The sequence below is a fragment of the Eublepharis macularius genome, chromosome 1, assembly GCF_028583425.1.
Source record: "Eublepharis macularius isolate TG4126 chromosome 1, MPM_Emac_v1.0, whole genome shotgun sequence".
Classification (NCBI taxonomy): domain Eukaryota; kingdom Metazoa; phylum Chordata; class Lepidosauria; order Squamata; family Eublepharidae; genus Eublepharis; species Eublepharis macularius.
Genome location: NC_072790.1, coordinates 19,581,602 through 19,603,434, shown reverse-complemented (window position 1 = coordinate 19,603,434; position 21,833 = coordinate 19,581,602). Strand labels below are relative to the sequence as shown.

At 41.2% G+C, this 21,833-nt stretch overlaps 1 protein-coding gene across 2 annotated transcripts in view; it reads left to right on the top strand.

Moving 5' to 3' along the window:
- EHBP1 (EH domain binding protein 1) overlaps positions 1-21,833 on the top strand; it is a 411,820-nt gene that overhangs the window by 80,382 nt on the left and 309,605 nt on the right. For both annotated transcript variants that reach the window (XM_054974434.1, XM_054974440.1), the window contains exon 4: positions 14,811-14,906. In XM_054974434.1, coding sequence (XP_054830409.1) covers positions 14,811-14,906 — 96 coding nt within the window. The remainder of the gene's footprint in view (positions 1-14,810; positions 14,907-21,833) is intronic.

The following is a 21,833-nucleotide window of genomic DNA, read 5'->3' as shown; positions in this document are numbered from 1 at the left end:
GGAAATCTGAATTGAAATGTGATGTCTGATTTCCCCCCCTGCTTTGTACCCCACTAAAATACACACATGTTTTGACATGTTTAGTGTCTGTGTGGCTGGACCTTGAGTGCACTGCCCACTCAGTTAGTGCTTTACAATTAATGCTACCGATTATGACTTGTCCTGGGCCGGCTTTGCCGGCCCTGAACTCGAGCCACACCAACACCCTGCCCTGCCCTGCTCTCCGAGACGCAGGCGAGCCTCCCGGGGGCCAAGCCCCCACTCACCGGGATGGCAGCCAGTCGGGCCGCAGAGGAAGGTGGAGAACCGTAGGACCACAAGGGAACCTGGGGAGGAGGAAATACCGTGGCAGCAGCACCCGTGGAGCATGGAGATGTAGCTGCCGCAGTGCTGAGCCACAACCCAGCTGGCACGGCCTGAGAGCGAGGCCACGAGCGGTGGAGCCCAGTGGGCGGCAGGAGCACTCAGTTGTGCAGCCAGCTGGGACAGCTGGGCGAGCTCCGTAGCAGCAGACACTGAGGCTACACCCCTGCCCTCAGAGACAAGCTGAGGGGTGGGACTCCAGGAGGGAAAGCAGCTGGCCGGCCGGGGGAAAGAGCAGGAAGCCCCAGGAGGGGGAGGAGGGCTCTGGCCCGACTGGCCAGGAGCCATGGGGGAAGGAACCCCAGTGTGTGGGGCAGGGGCTGGACCAATCAGAGGGAGAGCTCTCAGGTGGGAGAAGGGCGGGAAACAGGAACATAATGGGAAGAGGGGGTAGATTGGCTGACCCCCAGAGGGTGGGTGGGAACGGGGTTATAAAAGGGGGAGTTCCAGGAAGCTGGGGAGGAGAAGTTGGGTGTGAACTGGCTAGAGAGAGTGTGTAGATTCACAACCCAGTGGGCAGGAGGAGGTCACTGGTGAGGCAACCCCCTCTCCTGCTCAGTCTGAGGCCAAGGGAACCCCCCCTCTGGGACCCCGGGAAGACGGTGGAGGGGGGCGAGCGAGCGGCGGGTGGGGGGGGCGGCTCACATGACTATTGTCAATGTGTAATTACAACAGTGACAGTTTAATTACACAGCTGCACTGGTCGCCATCTTGCCAGGCACTGCTCTAGTATAGTAATTTCGGTATGTATCTTTGTGGACATTAATGCTGTTTAGACTCCAGTAACTGCACTGGCACTGTTGTGCTATAGGAGATATCAATAAATTCAATGTCAGTAGGCAATCTTAAACTGGGGGGGTGGGGTTGCTAGATCTGATTGGGATAAAAGGCTCTTTAACTCATTAGCAAATGACTGTCGTTTCCTATTTTTATTATTTGTTCTGTGGAAAATAGTTCTCATCCCGCATGTTGGATGCATTAACTTCCCTAAGAAGAAAACACTTTGGCCCTTTTTGCACTTACAGTTTAAACTGCCATTTATGAGCATTCACCTCGATTGCAGTGGCTTCGGCATGGCACTCGCACATTCCACACTGTCTGAGGCAGTTTCGATTTGGCATCTTGTTTTTCATTTTAGACAGCATTTGAAGCCTTGGTGCAGTTTCGGGCTTTCATGGCTTTGCAATTCATGTCACACTTTTTTTTTTTAAAACTTTGAGCATGTGTAGCTACATTGCAATGTTGAAACCCATTCCCCCCATATTTGCTGTTTGGACTGTCCTTTGCCCACTGGAGAGGCAATTGGTGGCAAAAGTTCTGGGGGGAAACGTACTTTTCATGCTTGTTTCACTCTTCAAAGCCTGTCTAAAATGAAAAACAAGATTCCGAATCAAAACTGCCTCGGACAGTGTGGAACATGGGGGTGACTTGCCAAATTGATGTCACCTCGAGCAAGAACTACTACATGTGGAACTTTCAAGTAGCAACTGCATGATTTCAGTCCTTGGAATAGTGCTCAATATAAGCCTATTCATTTAAAGTAGTTATAGTCTGCTTTTCAGTCCAAAGATTAAAAAGAGTCCAGTAGCATCTTTAAGACTAACCAATTTTATTGTAGCATAAGCTTTCGAGAATCAAGTTCTCTTCGTCAGATGCATGGCACAGAAACTGATCAAATACAGAAGAGGAGGGAGGAGGAGGGGAGGAGAGAGAAGAGGCAATTAGGGCGTGAGAGGGAGGGTGCAACCAAAACATTCCTTTGCGAGTAAATGTAAACATCTCCTTTTGGTGTTGGGGTCAGTTGGAGTTTGCCCTGTTAGTTTGTAGCAGCAAAACCAATTCCAGTGCAGTATAAGCCTTCGATAACCACAGCTCTCCCCGTCAGATGCATCTGACAAAGAGAACTGTGGTCCCCGAAAGCCCATGCCAGGTGTCACTGGGCTCCCCCAGAGCCAGCCTCTGTAAAGGAAATCTGTTACCTGTGATAACGTGATAACCATTCATAGTCCCTATTCAGTCCCAGCTTGACAGAGTCAAATTTGCATAAGAATTCCAATTCAGCAGCCTCCCGTTGGATTTTGTTTTTGAAAGGTTTCTGCTGAACTACAGAGACCTTTAAGTCTTTGATGGAATGTCCTGGTAGATTGAAGTGTTCACCCACTGGTTTCTGGACGTTTCCATTTCTAATGTCAGATTTGTGTCCATTTATTCTTTTGCGTAGAGGTTGGCTGGTTTGTCCAATGTACAGAGCAGAAGGACATTGTTGGCACATGAGGGCATATATCAGATTGGAGGATGAGCAGCTGTAAGAGCCAGAGACAGTGTAGCTGATGCCATTGGGTCCTGTAATTGTATTCCCTGGGTAGATATAGGGGCAGAGCGGGCATCTGGGTCTGTTGCAGGGCCTGGTACCTGTGCTGGTGACTCTGCTGGCCGATTCATGATTGTGAGAAGTTGTTTAAGGTTGAGGGGCTGTCTGTAGGCAAGTAAAGGTCTTCCACCCAGGGCCTCTGAGAGAGAGGTATCATTTTCCAGGATGGGTTGTAGCTCACTGATGATACGTTGGATGGGTTTGAGCTGGGAGCTATAGGTGACAACCAGTGGTGTTCTGTTGTTAGATCCTTTAGGTTTGTCCTGGAGCAGACTGTTTCTGGGTACTAGTCTGGCCCTATTGATTTGTTTCTTCACTTCATTTGGTGGGTACTGTAGTCCCAAAAATGCTTGTTGTAAATCTCTTAAGTGTGAGTCTCGGTCGAGAGCATTGGAGCAGATACGGTTGTAACGTAAGGCTTAGCAGTAGACAATAGACCGAGTGGTATGTTTAGGGTGGTAGCTGGAAGCATGTAGATATGAGTATTGGTCTGTTGGTTTCCGGTATAAGGTGGTATTTATTCGTCCATTATGTAGTTGTACAGTGGTGTCCAGGAAGTGTACCTGTTGTGTAGAGTGGTCCAGGCTTAGGTTGATAGTAGGGTGAAAGTTATTGAAGTCCTGATGAAATCTCTCAAGGGCTTCCTTCCCATGGGTCCAAATGATGAAGATGTCATCCAGGAATCTTAAGTATAGTAGTGGTTCCAGTGGATGGGAGCTGAGGAAGCGTTGCTCCAGGTCCGCCATGAATATGTTAGCATATTGTGGTGCCATGCGTGTGCCCATGGCTGTGCCATTAATCTGTAGATATAAGTTGTCACCAAATTCGAAGTAATTGTGAGTGAGTATGAAGTGACAAAGTTCAGTGGCGAGGTGTGCTGTGGTTTTGTTCGGGATAATATTCCTTATGGCTTGCAGTCCATCTGCATGTGGGATATTGGTGTTTAAAGCCTCCACAATTACAGGACCCAATGGCATCAACTGCACTGTCTCTGGCTCTTACAACTGCTCATCCTCCAATCTGATATATGCCCTCATGTGCCAACAATGTCCTTCTGCTCTGTACATTGGACAAACCAGCCAACCTCTACGCAAAAGAATAAATGGACACAAATCTGACATTAGAAATGGCAACGTCCAGAAACCAGTGGGAGAACACTTCAATCTACCAGGACATTCCATCAAAGATTTAAAGGTCGCTGTAGTTCAACAGAAACCTTTCAAAAACAAAATCCAACGGGAGGCTGCTGAATTGGAATTCTTATGCAAATTTGACTCTGTCAAGCTGGGACTGAATAGGGACTATGAATGGTTATCACGTTATCACAGGTAACAGATTTCCTTTACAGAGGCTGGCTCTGGGGGAGCCCAGTGACACCTGGCGCGGGCTTTCGGGGACCACAGTTCTCTTTGTCAGATGCATCTGACGGGGAGAGCTGTGGTTATCGAAGGCTTATACTGCATTGGAATTGGTTTTGCTGCTACAAACTAACAGGGCAAACTCCAACTGACCCCAACACCAAAAGGAGATGCTTACATTTACTCGCAAAGGAATGTTTTGGTTGCACCCTCCCTCTCACGCCCTAATTGCCTCTTCTCTCTCCTCCCCTCCTCCTCCCTCCTCTTCTGTATTTGATCAGTTTCTGTGCCATGCATCTGACGAAGAGAACTGATTCTCGAAAGCTTATGCTACAATAAAATTGGTTAGTCTTAAAGGTGGTACTGGACTCTTTTTGATTTTGCTACCACAGACTAACACGGCTAACTCCTCTGCATCTATGTCCAAAGATTAAGTATCTTTGGACTGAAAAGTGATTTACAGTATCAGTAAAAAATGATTTACAGTATCAGTAAAAAATATAATTAAAACATTAACATCTCACTTAGAGATTTAAAATTTCCAGACATTTTGAAGCTATGAGAGGGAAAATGGGTACCCTTCTTTTCTGGGGGAAAAACCCACAAATTTGGGGGGAATTGAAATATATGTATTCCTTACTTTCCTATGAAACCAAAAATTCTTTTATTGATTTAGCAAGATGAAATGCATTATTTATAAGTATAATTGTACTATTTGAAATATTCTGGAATTTATTTATTTATTTATTATTTTGATTTATAAACTTCCCATGCTCAGGGGTGGTTAAAAGTATAAATATTTTCATTTTCTATAAGCAAAATTACAAGTATACTCAGTACTTGACAAAGAGTTGCAGTGTAATGGTTACAGTGTTAGACTAGAATCTGGGAGATCCAAGTTCAAATCCCCACTCTGCCACTGAAGTTTGTTGGGTGATCTTGGGCCAATCACACTCTTGCAGCCTAAACTAGCTCACAGGGTTGTTTTGAGGATAAATGAGGGAGAAAAGTACAATGGAAGCCATTTTGGGTCTCTGTTGGGGAGAAAGAAGGGGTTTAAATGAAATAAATAAACAAATTACCACAGTACGTGTATTTTTAATTTTTGCCATCTCAGAGGTAGGAAAAATAAACAGTGAAGGTAGAAAATCAATTCTGTAGTAAACAAAAGGCAGTGTATTATGGGGAAAGAGATTCTCTCATAGAATCCCAATAGGTAGGGAGCGTATTTGGATATTAAGCTAAATTTTACAACATTAAAAACAGAATTGTTTAATAAAGTATTATTGTTAAACATCTTATAGTATATTAATTGTTGCCAAAATTATTTACAGTTAAACAAAAAACCATTTAAAATAGTATGCACCTACAGCATAAGAGCTCCCCCCACAATTCTCCTCCTCCTGCCATTTTCCAAATTTTCCTTTGTAAAAATTGAGGAAGTTCTCAGAATTGTCCCTGGTGAATGAGAAAAACCTTGCAGGAAGAAGCATTTTATGCATTCTAACAGTATTTTACTCGTTTGCCTATTTCATAAGAGTTTCTTTTCAGTGTTCCCCCAAATTTTCCAATTTTTCCTTTTGTATTTTTTTTTTAAAAGCCCTTGGAATTTTTAAGAAACCACTTTTCCCCTCAATTTTTTCCATTTTTAGTTTTTTTTTCTCCCTGATCATTCACATGTCTAAAATAGAAGGAGAAGGAAAAACCTGCAGAAAGACAAATCAGTATCATAATGCAGAAACAAGTGGTCATCTATCCAGCTCAGAAGAAATCTGCCTTTGAGACCTGAACTGTCAGCAGAAAGGCGGGCATATAAATACTTTAAATTAAGGAAGAAACTACTAAATAAATAACAATTAACACAAAACCTATTGGTTGTGCCAACCATATTTTTAAAGCCAGAGGAGATGGGGCTAAACTTGTGTTGTGGAGGAAAGAATTCCATAATTCTTGGCGCTGCTTCTGAGATAGGATTGCCAGCCTCCAGGTGGTCCAAAAACAGAGAGAGGCACCTTCACAAGGAAGACCAATATTATAAACAGTATAAACTGCACATGAAGGGTATAAATGTACTGCCATTGACAGGTGGAATTTGCATCCACCCCTGAGGAGGTTTCTTACGAAACATCATGTATTCAAGTGGACCATGATTGTTGGGTGGGCGGGCTGCATCCCCTTTGGGTGACCCAGCTTCCTCAAAACTACCTGTTTAAAAGAGAAGGAAATACTAGCTTTTCATCCAGCAAGTTGACTTCATTCATATTCTACTTACCTACTGGACATTTACTTACCTGGATTGTTCATTGGACTCTGGACCTGTTGAACATTACAACTATAAGGACTGAAAATATTGCAACAGCGGCTTTGACTTATCACTTAGGATACATTTGCCTATTAGATTTCTCATATGACTATAATATAAAATTGATACTTTGGATTGTATATCATGTTGAATAATTAAGAGCACTTTCATATTTCTTCTCAGTGTTTCATTGGATATTAGTCAATTGCAGTACATTTATACCCTTCACGTGCCATTTATACTGCTTATAATATTAGCCTCCAGGTGGCAGCTGGAGATCTCCCAGAATTACCACTGATCTCCAGGCCACAGAGATCAGTTCCCCTGGAGAAAATGGTTGCTTTGGAGGGTGGACTCTATGGCATTATACCCCATTGAGGCTCCTCCCCTCCCCAAACTCCACTCTTTCCAGCTCTACCCCCCAAATCTCCAGGAATTTCCCAACCTGGACTTGGCAACCCTACTCTGAAAAGATCCTCTCAGACCCTCACCCTCACTAACTTTGAACAGGGCCTCTGTACATGATTCAAATGTGTGAGTAGAATTGTGTTGAAAGAAGTAGTCCTTTAGGTACTCTAGCACCAAACCATTTAGTACTTTTTATGGGCCTCGAAAGAAAGTGGCAGTTGTGGATGTATACCAGAATAGGTGTAATATGATCAAAGCTGTCAAAACCAGGCAACCACATTCTGAAAAAATGGAGACTACCAAGCACCTTTCAAAAGCAGACCCACATAGAACATGTTACAGTCAATGAAGCATGTATAACTGTCAGGCCTCTCCAGGAAATGTGACAATATATCAGCCAAGGGACTTTTGGCTGCAGTCCGCATCCAGATACCCAGGACTGAAGCTGAGCCCAAGAGCATATCTAAACGGCAGTCTTTGGAGTCTTTGGTGGGGCTAATGATGGGTACAGCCCCATCTATCCCAAGGTGTATACCTATTACGGATATGCCTGGCACTTCCATGACATCTGTATTAAGATGGTTTCTTCATCCTCATCCAGCCATGTTTGGTTTGATTTTTTTTTAAAGAAATGATTGTACCAAAGCCTTTTTTTAAAAAATATTTTTTATTAAAGGTTATCAAGCACATAGTCCAATTCAAGTCTTACTTTTACATTCACATAACAATAACTTATTTACAAGTTTACTATTAACATTTAAAGTTTCTTTTTCTTTAAATGGCTTTCCTCATATAGATCCATGAAAGTTGTGTTGTTCTTCAATTACTTATATTTCTATTAATGACTGGTAGATTGTGTTCGTAGATTGTATGTTGCTTGTTGTAATGTAGTCAAGAAATGGCTTCCACTTACTGTAAAATTCTGTTGTCTTTTCTTTTTCTGAGGATTGTTGAATTCTTTCTGTAATTTTTTCCATAATCATTTGGTCCCACACCTTACTAAGCCATTGGTCTATATTTGGTGCTGCCTTAGCATTCCATTTTATTGTGATTATTGTTTTTGCTGCTACAAATAGACTACTTATGAGTTCTTTTCTAATTTGTGGAACTTTATTGTCTTGCCATAAGTCTAGAAATATTATTGTTGTGATTGTACCAAAGCCTTTTGACGTGCTATAGAGTGTTCTTCTGTCAATAAATAATCATGTAAAGGAGGCATTTACAACCTCATCCCTTCGACCAGTCCCATTCAGGCCGCTTTCAGCAACCTTGAAGGGCGAAGGTCAGGTATGCAAGTTGTTGAGCTCCAAGAATCTTGTCAATATCTTCAGGATGCCAAAACATAAGGGTCTATTAAATGTGGAAAAGCAATAGCTGGAGAGCCTACCAAAAATCTCACAGTAGCTAATGCAGCGTTTACTGGACAAAATAGGAGTAATTTTATCTGCAAAGTGGACTGCTGAGATCTCCCTTATGGCTTACTGTGAGCCAAGGTGAAAGGCCCTGTTGAATGCCATTTAGTAGATGATTTCTTTCTGAATAAACCTGGTCCTTGTTCACATAGGAAAAATTGCAGACCATCTTGTTCCTGTCAGTTCACCTCATTATCTTTTGGGTGGGTTTATTCTAGCTCATCATTCTAGTTTTTTTTAAAGGAGCTGAATTTCTTCAAGAGCTGGAATTGCCTTGCAGCAGCTTGTCTATTAAGTATGTGTTTAATTAGGCCACTTAAATTTTATTTCTAAAATACGCGTCAGTAAAAACTGTTATCAATTTCGGGACATACAGTGTTGGATCATATACCTTGTTTCTTTTTGCAGTTCTCTTTGTCCATTGTGAAGGCAGCACTCTTGAGCTAGGCCCTTCCAGTCACACAAGACCAGTGTCTTTCAGAGAGCCAAAAATGTGTGGTGTGTGTTCATGAAGTGCCTAGCACAAGAAGAATGTGCTCCACACGTGGCAACAAGGTATAGGATCCAAGCCTTGGTAAGGGTTTTTTAAAGGTAACTGATGTGATTCTGGCTATCTGTTAAATTTGTCTCCAGAACTATAGATCAATAACCATTCCTAAACCCTTAGTCATTCTACCAGTAATACAAATTATTATACATGTTATTAGTTTCACCTAATTGAATTCTTGGAAGCAAGTCAAATACCAAAGTCTTTGTATTAAGGAAGGCATTTGTGTCCAAGAATTACATAAATCTTTCCCTGTCTTTCCTTGATTTTTCTTATTTGTCGTCATCTCATGGGGAAGGAAGGCAGAATATATTTCAGTGGTACTCAATGGTCTGAAAATATTTCTTTTAAAATTCTATATGGTAAATGTATAGTATATATAGTAAATAAATAATGTTAAAAATAAACAAATGGTATGAAAATCAGGGAATTGAATTATGTATCACTAACAACAAAGCTCATTGTGGGAAAAAATACAATGGGCTTTAGAATGGGGAAGGGGGCATGTGGGCGTTCCCTTCTCCTCTGTCACTCATCCTGGCTGGGTGAATGCAGGGGGTGGGCATTGCCTTCTACTCTGTGCCTGATCCCAGCCGTTCCTGATCCTGATCGTGGTCAGGTGAAGGAAGGGCACGGGCATTGCCACCTACTCCATAACTGATCTCTGCCAGGTGAAGGTGGGGAGCTGGCATTGCCACCTACTCCACTCCTGTTCCCAGCCGGGTGAAGGTGGGGGGCAGGCATTGCCACCTTCTCTGCTCCTGATCCTGACCGGGTGAAGGAGGGTAGGCATTGCAACTTACTCTGTGTCTGATCCCAACTGAGTGAAGGGGTGCGGCCATTGCCACCTGTTCCGCGCCTGATCTCAGCCAAGTAAAGGGGGGTGGGCATTGCTTTCAGCTGTGCTCCTGATCCTGGCCGGATGAAGGCAGGGGGTGGGCATTGTCACCTGCTTCACTCGTGATCTTGACCAGGTGAAGGAGTGGGGTAGGCATTGCCACCTGCACCATGACTGAATCTGGCTGGGGTGAAGGGTGGCATTGTCACCCGCTCCGTGCGTGATCCAGGATGGGTGAATGTGGGAGGAGAGCATTGTCACCTCCTCCACTCCTTTTTTTTTTGAAATTTTTTTTATTTTTAATATCTAAAACAAAAACCTACAAAAAAACTACAAAAGTACTAGGAAAGGGGGAAAGGGAAAGAAAAAGAAGAAAGAAAAGGGGAAGGAGGGCTGGAAAAAGGGGGGAGGTTACATACAAACAGTAAACACTACACTACAGTGTTTTCCCTTCATACTGCCATAGTTAAAAATTTAAACCTTCATAAAGTAATGATGTAGTGGTTGACCTTGCAAAATACAAAATACAACCCATATTAAATTTTCTTCTCCCCCCCCCGGGCCTCGGACGCAGTTCTCTCTGAGCAGCTACAGCCACTGCGCTCACTGCCTCCCCCCTCCCTTCAGGCTTCGAGTCTTCTTCATTTTGCATGGTATCTTGCCTGAATTCTTGATTTTTGTCCACAAAATCCCTTAGCTGATCCTCTGAGTTTATCTTGTAGGCTTGATCTTTATAATTAAACCAAATTCCTTCCGGAAATAGCCATTTATACTTTATCCCTCGTTCCCTCAGGAGAGCCGCGAGCTTTTTGTACTTAAATCTTCTTTTCCGAACTAGAAATGGAACGTCCTTCAGTATCTTGACTTTATTTCCCAGAAAGTCCCAAGTCCGTATTATATGAGTTAAATAGGATAGTGTCTCGGACCTTCCTAGATGAAAACTCAATAAAAATCTCGCGAGGCAGCTGCCGCTTCATTGCATATTTTGAAGAAGCCCGACGGACTTCCAAAATGGCGCTTTTTACCTCTTCCTTAGTTGCCCTCGCGGGTGACGCCAATAATTCCGAGCCAAGCTCCCTTTGATCCTCGTTTTCCTCCTCTTTAACATTCTGGAGACGCAAAACAGTCTGTGTTTGTTCCACTTGCAGCCCGATCAGCTGGTTTTCCACCAGCTTTAGCTCCTTGTTGTTGCTCTCATGAGTGACGCATTTTCCCGAGCAGACTTCTCTGCCTCCCCCACTGCTTCCTTAATGGCTTTCACATCACTCTCAATTAAGCCCACCCTTTGATCTGTTTCATTCAGCTTGTCAACAAAGGGTTTTATGGCTTCAATGACCGACCTTTTCACCAATTCCTCGAGTGACTCCGCTTTTCCCTGCAGGGCAGCCGAAATTGACTTGCCCAAAGCGGGACTCTGCTTTTTCGCTGCCATTTTAGGGGGGGGACCGCCAACCTTCTGAAAGCGAGGGGGAAGAAATCCGAGTCTTCTTAACTTCAGATCCCACCACTCCTTCGCATACGCTTGTAATAACAGAAGGGATTCGCTTACTTACAGGCTTCCGCCTAGTCCTGTTCTTTGCCGTTTTCCGTGGCCCGGCAGCACGCGAGGTGCCGCGCATGTATGCCGGCCTCCATGGGGACAAACGGGCAGTTTACCCCCTGCCTCGATTTGCCAGAGGGCTCTTCCCGCAGCGTCCCGGACCCTGACTCCCTCCCTGGGAGTCCTGGGGGCTAATCTTTGCAGATCAGCCACCCGGTCAAGCTGCTCGGACGTCTCCTCTCGGACCTGCGAAGAGGAGCGTCCGACATGGCCGCAAAAACGAAAACGAATCCGTCACCACCTCCACTCCTGATTGCAACTGAGTGAAGGCGGCAGGTGTAAGAATTGCCACCTTCTCTGCTCCTGATCCTGGCTGGGTGAAGGTGGTGGGTGGGCATTGCCACCTGCTTCATTCCTGATCCTGGGCGGGTGAAGACAGGGGAGGGTATTGTCACCTGCTCCTCTCCTGATCATGGCCAGATGAAGGCAGGGAGAGGGCATTGTCACCTCCTCCACTCCTGATTGTGGCCAGGTGATGGTGGGGGCTGGCATTACCACCTGCAGAACTTCTGGTCAAAGCCAGGTGAAGGCGGCGGGCGAGACTTGCCACCAGCAAGTCTGATCCTGGCTGGGTGAAGGCAGTGGGTGGGCTTTGCCACATGCTCTGCTCTTGATCCTGGTCAGGTGAAGGCGGGGCAGGCACTGCCACCTTCTCCACACTTGATCCTGGCTGGGTGAAGGCAGTGGGTGGGCACTGCCACCTGCTCTGCTCCTGCTCACAATCATGTGAACATGGGGGCCAGTCATTGCCACCTGCTCGGCACCTGATCTCAGCCAGGTGAAGGTGAGGGCAGGCATTGCCAGCTGCTCCGGTCCTGATCCTGGCCTGGTTTTGCCACCGCAGCAGCACACTCTGGAGGTGCACCAGGGTAGGAAGTGAGTTGTCTTGAATATGCTTATTCTTTTCTATATATAGATTCAGTTTTATTAAATGACAGTATTTTACAAAATATTCAACATAAGATCCTCTTCATTTCTATTTTCCATTATGATAGTAAGTAACTATGCATTATTGTTGTTGATAGTTTAACTTTAAATTATGTATAGGTGGTACCTTGTTCCACAAAAGTTGAATAGAATATAGAATAAATATTTATAAATGCTGGAAATGCAATATTATTATGAGTATAATAATATTATCTGTCCTAAAGCATTGGGACAAGGTTTTAAAGCATATAATGAAATAACCACAATCACTATAAAAATGATGCAGGAGAAGTAATATTAGGTGTATTGTTTGAATATATAAAAGGAAGGGTATGTTCATTATTAATCTGCTGCTAAATAAGTATATTTATTAATTTCATTAAGATCCTGACTTTCTCTAGAATGAGGGGACCCAAAGCAGTTTACATCATTCCCTTCTCTTCTATTTTATCCTCACAACAACCCTGTGAGGTAGTTTATGCTGAGTGTGTATGATTGGCTAAGGTCACCCAGCAAGTTCCCATGGCAGAGGAGGAATTCGAACCTGGGTCTTTCATATCCTAGTCCTACACTCTAAACAGTATACCACCTTTGCTGTCTTCTGCATGGTTCTGGAAAAAGGAAATAAAATCCCAAGCCAAGAGGACTATATGTAGAGAATCATAAATATACTAATATAGAAAAGCGAACTGTTATAAGGAAAACTCATATTTCTGGCTTCAGTGTAGGCTGAATGGAATTTTCTTAAACTTGAATATAAGTTGCATATTATTGGAATGAGTTGTGGGACAAATTCCACAAGTTGGTTTCTGTGTGTGTGCATACATTTTTGTAGTTGCTTAGCAGTGCCTGGCTAGGCCACACGGAAGCAGCTTTAAGCCTGGGTTCATTGGCAGTGGTTGCTCCATTTGCCCTTGGGCTTATGTAACCCAGAACATCTGACTGATGTGTTTTCCTTATCCTGAGTTCCCATATGTTTGTTATGCTAGTGAACGTCCTTTGGCTTCTTTTTGCTCTACAGATTTAGAGCTCTCCATCAGTAACACTGTGTTACTTCAGCTCCAGATTGTTTAGCAAGTTAGGGCAACAGATGGAATCTTATTTCCCGTCAGAGCATGAGTTGCTGCCCACATATTTCTCTTAACTTCTTTTTGTAATAGTAATATTACTTTGCCCTACGGATGGACTCCTCTTGTTGATAACAGATAAGATTGTAATAGGTGCTGGAGTTGGCTTAGATCAGTCGTGGTCAAAAGAGTAAATATGCCTAAAATATTGGCAGGAGAGGATAATGTGAAGAGTTTTCTCCACCAACAATAGGCATTTGTTTTAAGGGTTTGATTCTTAGGGGAGAGAGCCCATGTGAGATGGTTCATTTGGCCTTCCTGTTGTCCTACTGTTGGTATCTACACAGCAATAGTTCTGCTACAGAACTCTCTAGAAAGGTTATACTTCAAGTTTCACTTCAGCCAGCAAACCTGTGTGTTGAGAGCATGTGCAGAAGGGCAAAAAGTCCATGCTAGGATTTTGGGAACACCTCCCATAACACTCAGAATATGTTCCTGGGAAGGAAGCATGGTGTGAATCAGTTCTATAGGAGGTAACCGTCCGTAACACTATTTAAATGGAGAGATGTTCACGGTATTGCCATTTCTTACATATGGAAGTGCCAGCCAGAAGAGGTGGCAAAATTGACTGTTTCTGTTAGGCTCTTATGTTGGAGCATTTCCGAAACATCTCTGGGTCACTGACTCTATTGAGGTTTCTTTCCTGGAGAGCTGTATCCACCTTCTCTGTTGGCCCCACAGCTCCTACTGAGGACCTGTTCTTCAGCCACACAGGTCTCTAGTGTGGCTGAGAGGTGGCCATCCCATGTGTTGGAGTGCCACATGACTTCCAGCCAGGCCAATCATGGATGCAGAACCACCATCCCTCCTCTTAAGAAATAAGTGCTTTAAGAAAATATCCTTCTATCAAGCAGCTTCACTGTATATATAAAGTCAAAAATGTCTGGTGTGATCAGAATAAAGACTTGTCTTAAATGAGGGTTTCCTGGAAGCCCACAAGCATTCCTATTTTTTGTTCCCTGTATATATATGGCAGTCAGGATTATAGATGTATCTTCCATGAATTGTATATAGAGTCCAAGCAGGGGTGGCAGGCTATAGCAGGAGACCTCCTGGAATCTTGCTGGTTTGCCCACCAGAGCCTGAGATGCCAGTGGGAGAAAATGCCAGTGGGAGTGCGCACTGGCATTGCGCTAGGGTGCTGATGTCACTTCCAGTAAAATATGAGGGTAATGTCTTGGATGCTCTAGAATAGAACAAATCTAGTCAGCCGAGTAAAATGAGCCTTGAATGACTTCGTTGAGAAAGAAGTAGAATCCGGTGTCAGGAAATGGGTGTTTTTGGTTAACAGCCAATGGTGTGCCAGCAGGTGTCAACTAGAAGAATAATTTGGATATTGAAGGAGATAGTGGCAGGCTCTAGAGACCCATCATTCCTTTTCTGGTCAGCCTAAAAGTCATAGTGGAAAACCACATTTTTGGAATCTGTAGTTCGATAATATGCCTGATGTATGTTACTCAGCCACTATTACAGATCCATGACATATCTTACTCTGCACATTTATTAAAGTAATTATGAGTGAATTTACAAGCCTCCCTCCCCCAATTCTTTCTTCAGGCTCATAGCTGGCAGCCAGGAATAAAAAATCCATACCGTGGTGTGGTTGTTTGGCCTGTTCCTGAGAACATCGAAATCACTGTGACACTTTTTAAGGTAAGCATTTTTTTAAGTGCATGTTTGCATGCATGGATGTAAACAGAAACTCTGTGAATCCGTGTGCATTTGTTTATTTTAGTTCATAAGACTTTAGTCGTAATCACACTATGTTGGGAGTACGTTGTATTGAAATCAAAGCACTTGAATTCCCAAATAAAAGGATGCAGTCCTGACCCTGCTTAAATCAATAGAAATTAAAACCGCAGTTATTCGAGTGAAAGAAGATCACCATCAAGCAGCCTTATCCTAGCCACATTTACTCAAAACTAAGTAAGGGGGTGTGGCATGACTCACTCGTAGAGCACGACTCTTAAATGCAGTTCTTAGAATCGACCCCAGGTAATTCCAGTTAAAAAATTTTTCAAGCAATGGTTTAGGAAAGATTTGCGCCCAAGGCCTCAAGGAGACATGACAAAAGTCTCAGAGATGATAATGTACCTTTGAATAATGGAACACACTTACTGAAATCCCAAGTAGAGTTAAGGTCTTCTAAATTCTTTGAAGTCAATGGGCTTAGAAGGGTATAATTCTGTTTAGGATTGCATTATGAGAGATTTAGGTATAGTTGCAACACAGGAGTAGAACAAGCATAGATACATGTAGAAAGCAGTTTTTATATAAGTAGCTATCATCATGCTTTGTATATAGATAAAACCTTTGTTTATGAAAAAAAAGTCTGAAAAAAATCATTGCCTGGTACCAGGAGTAAACATAGAAGGAGGGATCCTACTCCTAGCCTGTTACTCTGCTGAGCAAAGTTTAGAGCCTTTCTTCAAGTAAAGTAGCTCTTTCTTTGGAACCACTTAAGTTGGAGGTAGGCTCCTTCAAGGATGGTTTGATCCACCCCAGAGACTTTGTAAGGATTGGGGAGTGAAAAAGCTGTGATAATATTCAGAAAACGGAGCAGCTGAAAGCTCCTAGAAATTTAAGCTTGACTTTGAAATCTGCCAATGACTGGAATTGTGTCATATGGAAATTTAATTTGCCTGCCCTGCCCTTCCTGATTGTTGAAGAGGTGTATTGTTTTACTACCTTGCTGCTGTTGGATGGTTTATGGTTTTAAATTGTATTTTGTACTTGGTACTGTATTATTAATTTTATATTGTATTTATTGTTATTGTATTTTAATAATGTTTTTACCTGCCCTGAGCCTGCTCATGGGGAGGGCGGGTTAGAAATTCAATAAATTAAATTAAAATTAAATTAAATTATTTTTGAAGACCCCATTAATTAAATTCCAAGGATTATGACCAAATGGTAAATGTTTGAGGGAATGAAGGTGATTTATTATTTAAGTTTTCTTCTGCTAGACTCAAGTGTAGTCTAATAATACAAAAGTTCCAAGATTATTGTTTAGCAGACAAAAAAATGAAATTTATGAAATGTGTGAAAGGTATCATTAAGGTATCAAAGAATGAAATTTTTGGAAGATACTTGTTGAGATTAAAGAATTTCAATTAAACTTGCAACTTTTTGAGAATCCAACAGATTCCTTTGAGAATAGAGATAAAATTGTCATTCGAATAAAAAATGACAAAAAAGTTGGAAGTAAAGGAGCTGAACAAAGCAGTAAATAGAACCTCATTCTTTAGCAGTACATGCTTTGAGAAAAGATAGAAACCATGAGAATAATTGCAAGAGTAAACAAGGTTCAGTCGGTATAGATTAGATAAGAAAGCAGACCAACATAGTGCAAACAAGACCAGATTATGGAGTGCAAGAAACATGGAAAATTTAGTTTGGATCCGAACTACAGTTTCCAGTGGAAGCGGGGACAGTCGGCATTCCTGAAAGAGATCCATACCCCATTGTTTTCTAACTGGTTCTGTGCCAATTCAGCAATACAGGGAAGCCTACGTTTCAAGGAGATTGAAACGTAGCCCTCCCTGTGTTGTAACAGACAAGCGTTTCTTTTATCCTTCCCTTCCGTGGGATCCATCTTTTGCAGAAGTGGAGAAGAGGTCCTATAAGTGGCAAGCAAAAGGCCCCAAACATCCCACTGCCTGTATTTCAGGCACTGGAGTCTAACACCAGGAGTTCCATTGACTGTACTTTTCTGCTGTTACGCTCTGATAAGGGAAATAACAAACAAACAAACAAAATTAGCTGCAAAGGTGGAGGAAATTATCAGTTTCAACTTTGCTTTTTAAAAAAGTGTTAGTGAGCAGTCCAGGATTCACATCCATTCCTAATTTTTATAAACAGATGGTAAAATTGACTGGGTTTTTCTCCCTTTGTGCAATTTGTATGAAAAAAGCCTGGTGAAATTTACCAGGCTTATCCATTTAAATGTAGAAGGCAAGGCTCCTTTTCCATTTTACCAGACACCTTGCCCTATCTGACAGCTTGTGCTGTAGGCATGGGGGGGGGGGGTGGCTTTCTTTTTTGAAGTTACCTTCATCAGAAGGTAACTTCAAAAAAAAGACCACTAAGAGAAACTTTAAAATAATTGTCCTCCCTGCATCTGTTAGAAACTGACTGTTGGTTGTTCTAGCATATTGTTAGGGTCAGGAGTGAGTAAGGGAAATCACTCATAATTCTGCAGTCCATTCCAAAGTTTTGACAGAGGAGAAAAATTAATTCTGAGGACACTCGGGGTGTGACATCGACAGCGACCAAAATGGACGCCTGAAGAACGGGCTCCTTCCTGATCCAACCCCAAGGCCCCTTTAAAACAATAATTAATGCTCCTGGTGGGCTAATTATGAGAGGTAATGCTGAAACGAACTTAAAGAAGCAAACCATTAAAGCGGTGAAGAGCCTAAAGAAATATTTTGCATACTTGGAGGGAGCGGTAGTATCAGAGCCGTCGGGTGAAACAGTGGAAATGGAGACACTGGAAACTGCGGTGACACACAAGAGGCTGAAATCTTAGACCCTGCTCTGAATGCGCTATTTTTAAAGCTACACTAGTGGACAAAATTGTGGAAACCTTTTGGAAAAAGTGTATTTTTGAGGTTTGATGGCTCATAACACCACTTTTTTGGGAGTAATACCATAAAATTATATATCAATGGAAAGATAATTTAATGAAGAATGTAATGCAATAACTTTTATGAAGGAAATTTTTTTAGAACAGTAGTTATAAAGAAGAAAATTGAAACACACAGAAAAAAATGAGTTATACATCACTTCTCACCATGTCAGTTAATACTAACCTTTTGCTTTAATTACGGCCTTACAACGCCTTCCCATGGAGTGAACCAAGTTTTTTAGTTCTGCAGCTGTTATAATGTGAAACCATGATTGAGTTATTGCTTCTATTAATTGCGTTTTATTGCTTGGTTGCTTCTCACTAACCAGTTTCTTTAGTCGGCTCCATAGATTTTCGATGGGGTTAAGGTCTGGGCTATTCCCAGGCCATTCCAACAGTGGAATATGATTATCTTGAAACCACTTTTTGCACATAGCAGCAACATGACATGGAGCTGAATCTTGTTGAAATATAAATGCTTCATTATCTTGGAAAAGATCACGTGTGGAAGGCTTCAGTTTGGGCTCAAGTATTTCATTTATGTATTTTTGGGCATTTATATTGCCATTTATCATGCAAATTCTGCCCACACCTTTTGATGTCATACAAGCCCATATCATAACTGGGTGTTTCACGGTAGGTGTAATGCAATCAGGATGCAAATCTTCTCCGATTCTTCTTCTTGCATATTTTATGCCATCACTACCCAACAGGGAGATTTTGGTCTCATCACTCCAAATAACACTGTCCCATTGTTCTGCTGTCCAGTTAACATGGGTTTTAGCCCAGTTTAATCTTTTCAACCTTTGCTTGAGAGATAACAATGGGTTTTTTTGTGGAATTCTGGCATTAAGACCAAATTCCTCCAGTCTGCGCCGAACAGTCCTTGCACTCAACTTCACATTGAATTGCGCCATTTCGTTCTATATACACCCCAATGATTTTCTTCTGTCACCTAGGCTCAGTCTCTCAATTCTTCTATCATCCCTTGCTTGTGTGCACCTTTTCCTGCCTTTACCAGTCTGGTTTTGTAGTGATTGAGTTGCCTTATACCTCTTCAAAAATTTAGAAATGCCACCTTTGGTTAAGTTTCCACCAATTTTTCTTCTAATTTCTTCATAACTGTAGCCTTGTTCACTTAATAGTACTATTTTACATCGCTTTCTAGGTGACCAGTCAGCTCTTTGTGTCATTTTTTAAATTGTATTACGTTGAATAGCTACATTCAAATGAAGGAAAGCTACTTCATACCAACCTAAGCAAGTTGTGCTTCCTTTTCCTGTTTATTTGGCTATAACATTTGATAGAATACAGATAGTTGAACAAACTTCGTTGCGTTACATTCTTGATTAAATTATCTTTCCATTGATATATAATTTTTTGGTATTACTCCCCCCAAAAGTGGTGTTATGAGCCATCAAACCTCAAAAATGCAATTTTTCCAAGAGGTTTCCACAATTTTGGCCACTAGTGTAGAAAAGAGCTTTAAAAAACAAATTGCAGCGCTAACAAATCCACTCATGGAGCAGATCAGTGATATGAAGAATGCTATAAATACTGTAGTGCACAAAACAGACAAAGCGCTCAACTTAAATACAAAGATGCAAGAAGAAATCCGAGCCTTGCAATCAGAGAATGAATGTGCCCAAAAGAGAATTCTAATGCAAGCACGAAGTTTAAATCTAAAATTTAGGGCTTTTGAAGATTTAGCACCCCAAAAATAGATCTTGCTGAATTTATATCAGATTGGCTAATGAGCATATTACAGCTTGAAGAAACCACAACTCAGATAATAAGTAAAGCATATCGGATTGGCCTGCCTAATTCCAAAAAACGGAGAGGTCCTAGAGATATCTTAGTGGTCTTCACAGACTGGAAAATAAGGGGAAAAATTCTTGAAAAGGCAAGAACCCAGAAATCTCTCTCATACAATGACAGACAAATCTCTGTATATACAGATTTGCCCAGAGAAGTACTGGGCAAAAGGCAACAATTCAAACTAACTACAGTTGAGCTATGAAAATCTAAAATTCTCTATAGATGGGTCAATCTTTACAACCTGCAAGTCAAATATAAAACTACAAGTGACGAATGACACAGGTTGGACACAGCTTCCCTCAAGTTTTGATGGGAAATGTAGGCAGCTTGACGGAATGTTGGACAAATGACAGTTGAAAAGTCCATTGGGCAGCAGTTGGAGAGCCAAGCTGCAAGACTAGGATGCCTACATTTCCCATCAAAACTTGAGGGATGCTGACAAGTGTCCAACCTGTGTCATTTGTCACTTGTAGCTTGGCCCTCAGAAGAGGAAAAGAAGTCAGCCAACGCCTCAAAAAAAAGCAAGATCCCAATAAGAAACAACTAACAAAAGTTTAACTAAAGCCTATGGCAGAACTGAAGTTTAAAATGCAACAGAGTTACAGAATGCAAGAACTATCATATAACACAATTTATGTTATATAAAAATTTAGAGCTGTAAAAATCTGAATAGCCTTGGGGGTGGGGGATATGGAAGGGTTAGTCAGTCAAGTTTGCTCTTAAGGAATAAGACAATTCTCGTTACTGTTAGTTAACAATAACCCTGTTTAGAAAGTTAATTGCAGGGTTATAGAAGATTGTTTAGCAGATTTAGTTTTATTTCATAGACAATAAATATATAAATAATTAAAAATAGATTAGTGTGTTATAAAATTGTAGTTAATAGTTACTAGCTGTTATTTAAATTAGGAGGGTTAAGTAGGTAGTAAGTGAAGGGAAACAGAGGTTGGGGTAGTTAGGTATCAGGTATTATAGACGACAATAGTGTTATTATATACAAACTATATAGATTATAAGAATTAGATAAAAAAGTTTTTTTTAAGTGTGAACTGTTTAAGATAAAAATAAGTTTGAATTACTTTTTACTAAACAATTGTTCCTAAATACTTTGAAATACAGAGATAAATGATTATTTAATTGTATAATTGTCTTCTGGTGATATTTAAAACCTTTTTTGTAAGTTGAATCTAATTGGAAATCCTTTAACCAGATAACATTAATTAATTGTTATAGATGGTTAAACTGTTTGTTAATAATTAATAAGTTTGTATATCATCTAATTGGTTAATTTATTGAATATAATAGACAGTCCATTTTTACTGCTTGTTGTTGACAGTGTTAAAACAGAATTTAGCAACAAAGATAAGGTTAGTGTTAATTTATAATTAGAAATAGAAGGAAACTTTACCTAATTATATTACAATTGGGATTAAACTTAACATAATTATTGTTAAGAAGAAATATTTTTCTCTGTTTTAAAGAAAGAGTTGATAGAAGCAAAAGAAGTTTGATTATCTTTCTCTTTTTGTGTATATTTAATACAAAGCTGATAGATACATACAAAACATAATGGCTGGTTCCAAATTAAAAATAATATCTCAAAATGTCCATGGTCTTAACAACCCAATTAAAAGAAAGAGAGTTTTGACAACCTTAATAAAAGCAAAACCGGATAGAGTCCTGCTTCAGGAAACTCATTTGCATGCGAAAATCGAAAATGAGTTAAAATCTTCATGGATTCAATATCAGCTCCATGCGAAAGGGACTGCAAAGTCTAGAGGAGTTGCCATAATTCTTTCCAAAAATATTAAATTCATATACAAGGATATTTAAAGAGATCCAAAAGGTAGATACATTTTCTCAAAGGGGCAAATAGAAGGGCAAACATACACTTTGGTATCCATTTATGCACCCAACAATAATCAATTGAGCTTCATTGAAGAAACACTTAAAAAGTTAAGTCTTTTTCAGGAGGGTTCTGTGATATTAGGAGGTGATCTAAATTATATAGCAAGTTATAAATTAGATAGAACATATTTTAACAACAAAAAAGCGATCAAGACACCCACTTATCTACGCTGCTTAAACAATTTCAGTTAACAGATATTTGGAGAGCACATAATAGAGTAGAT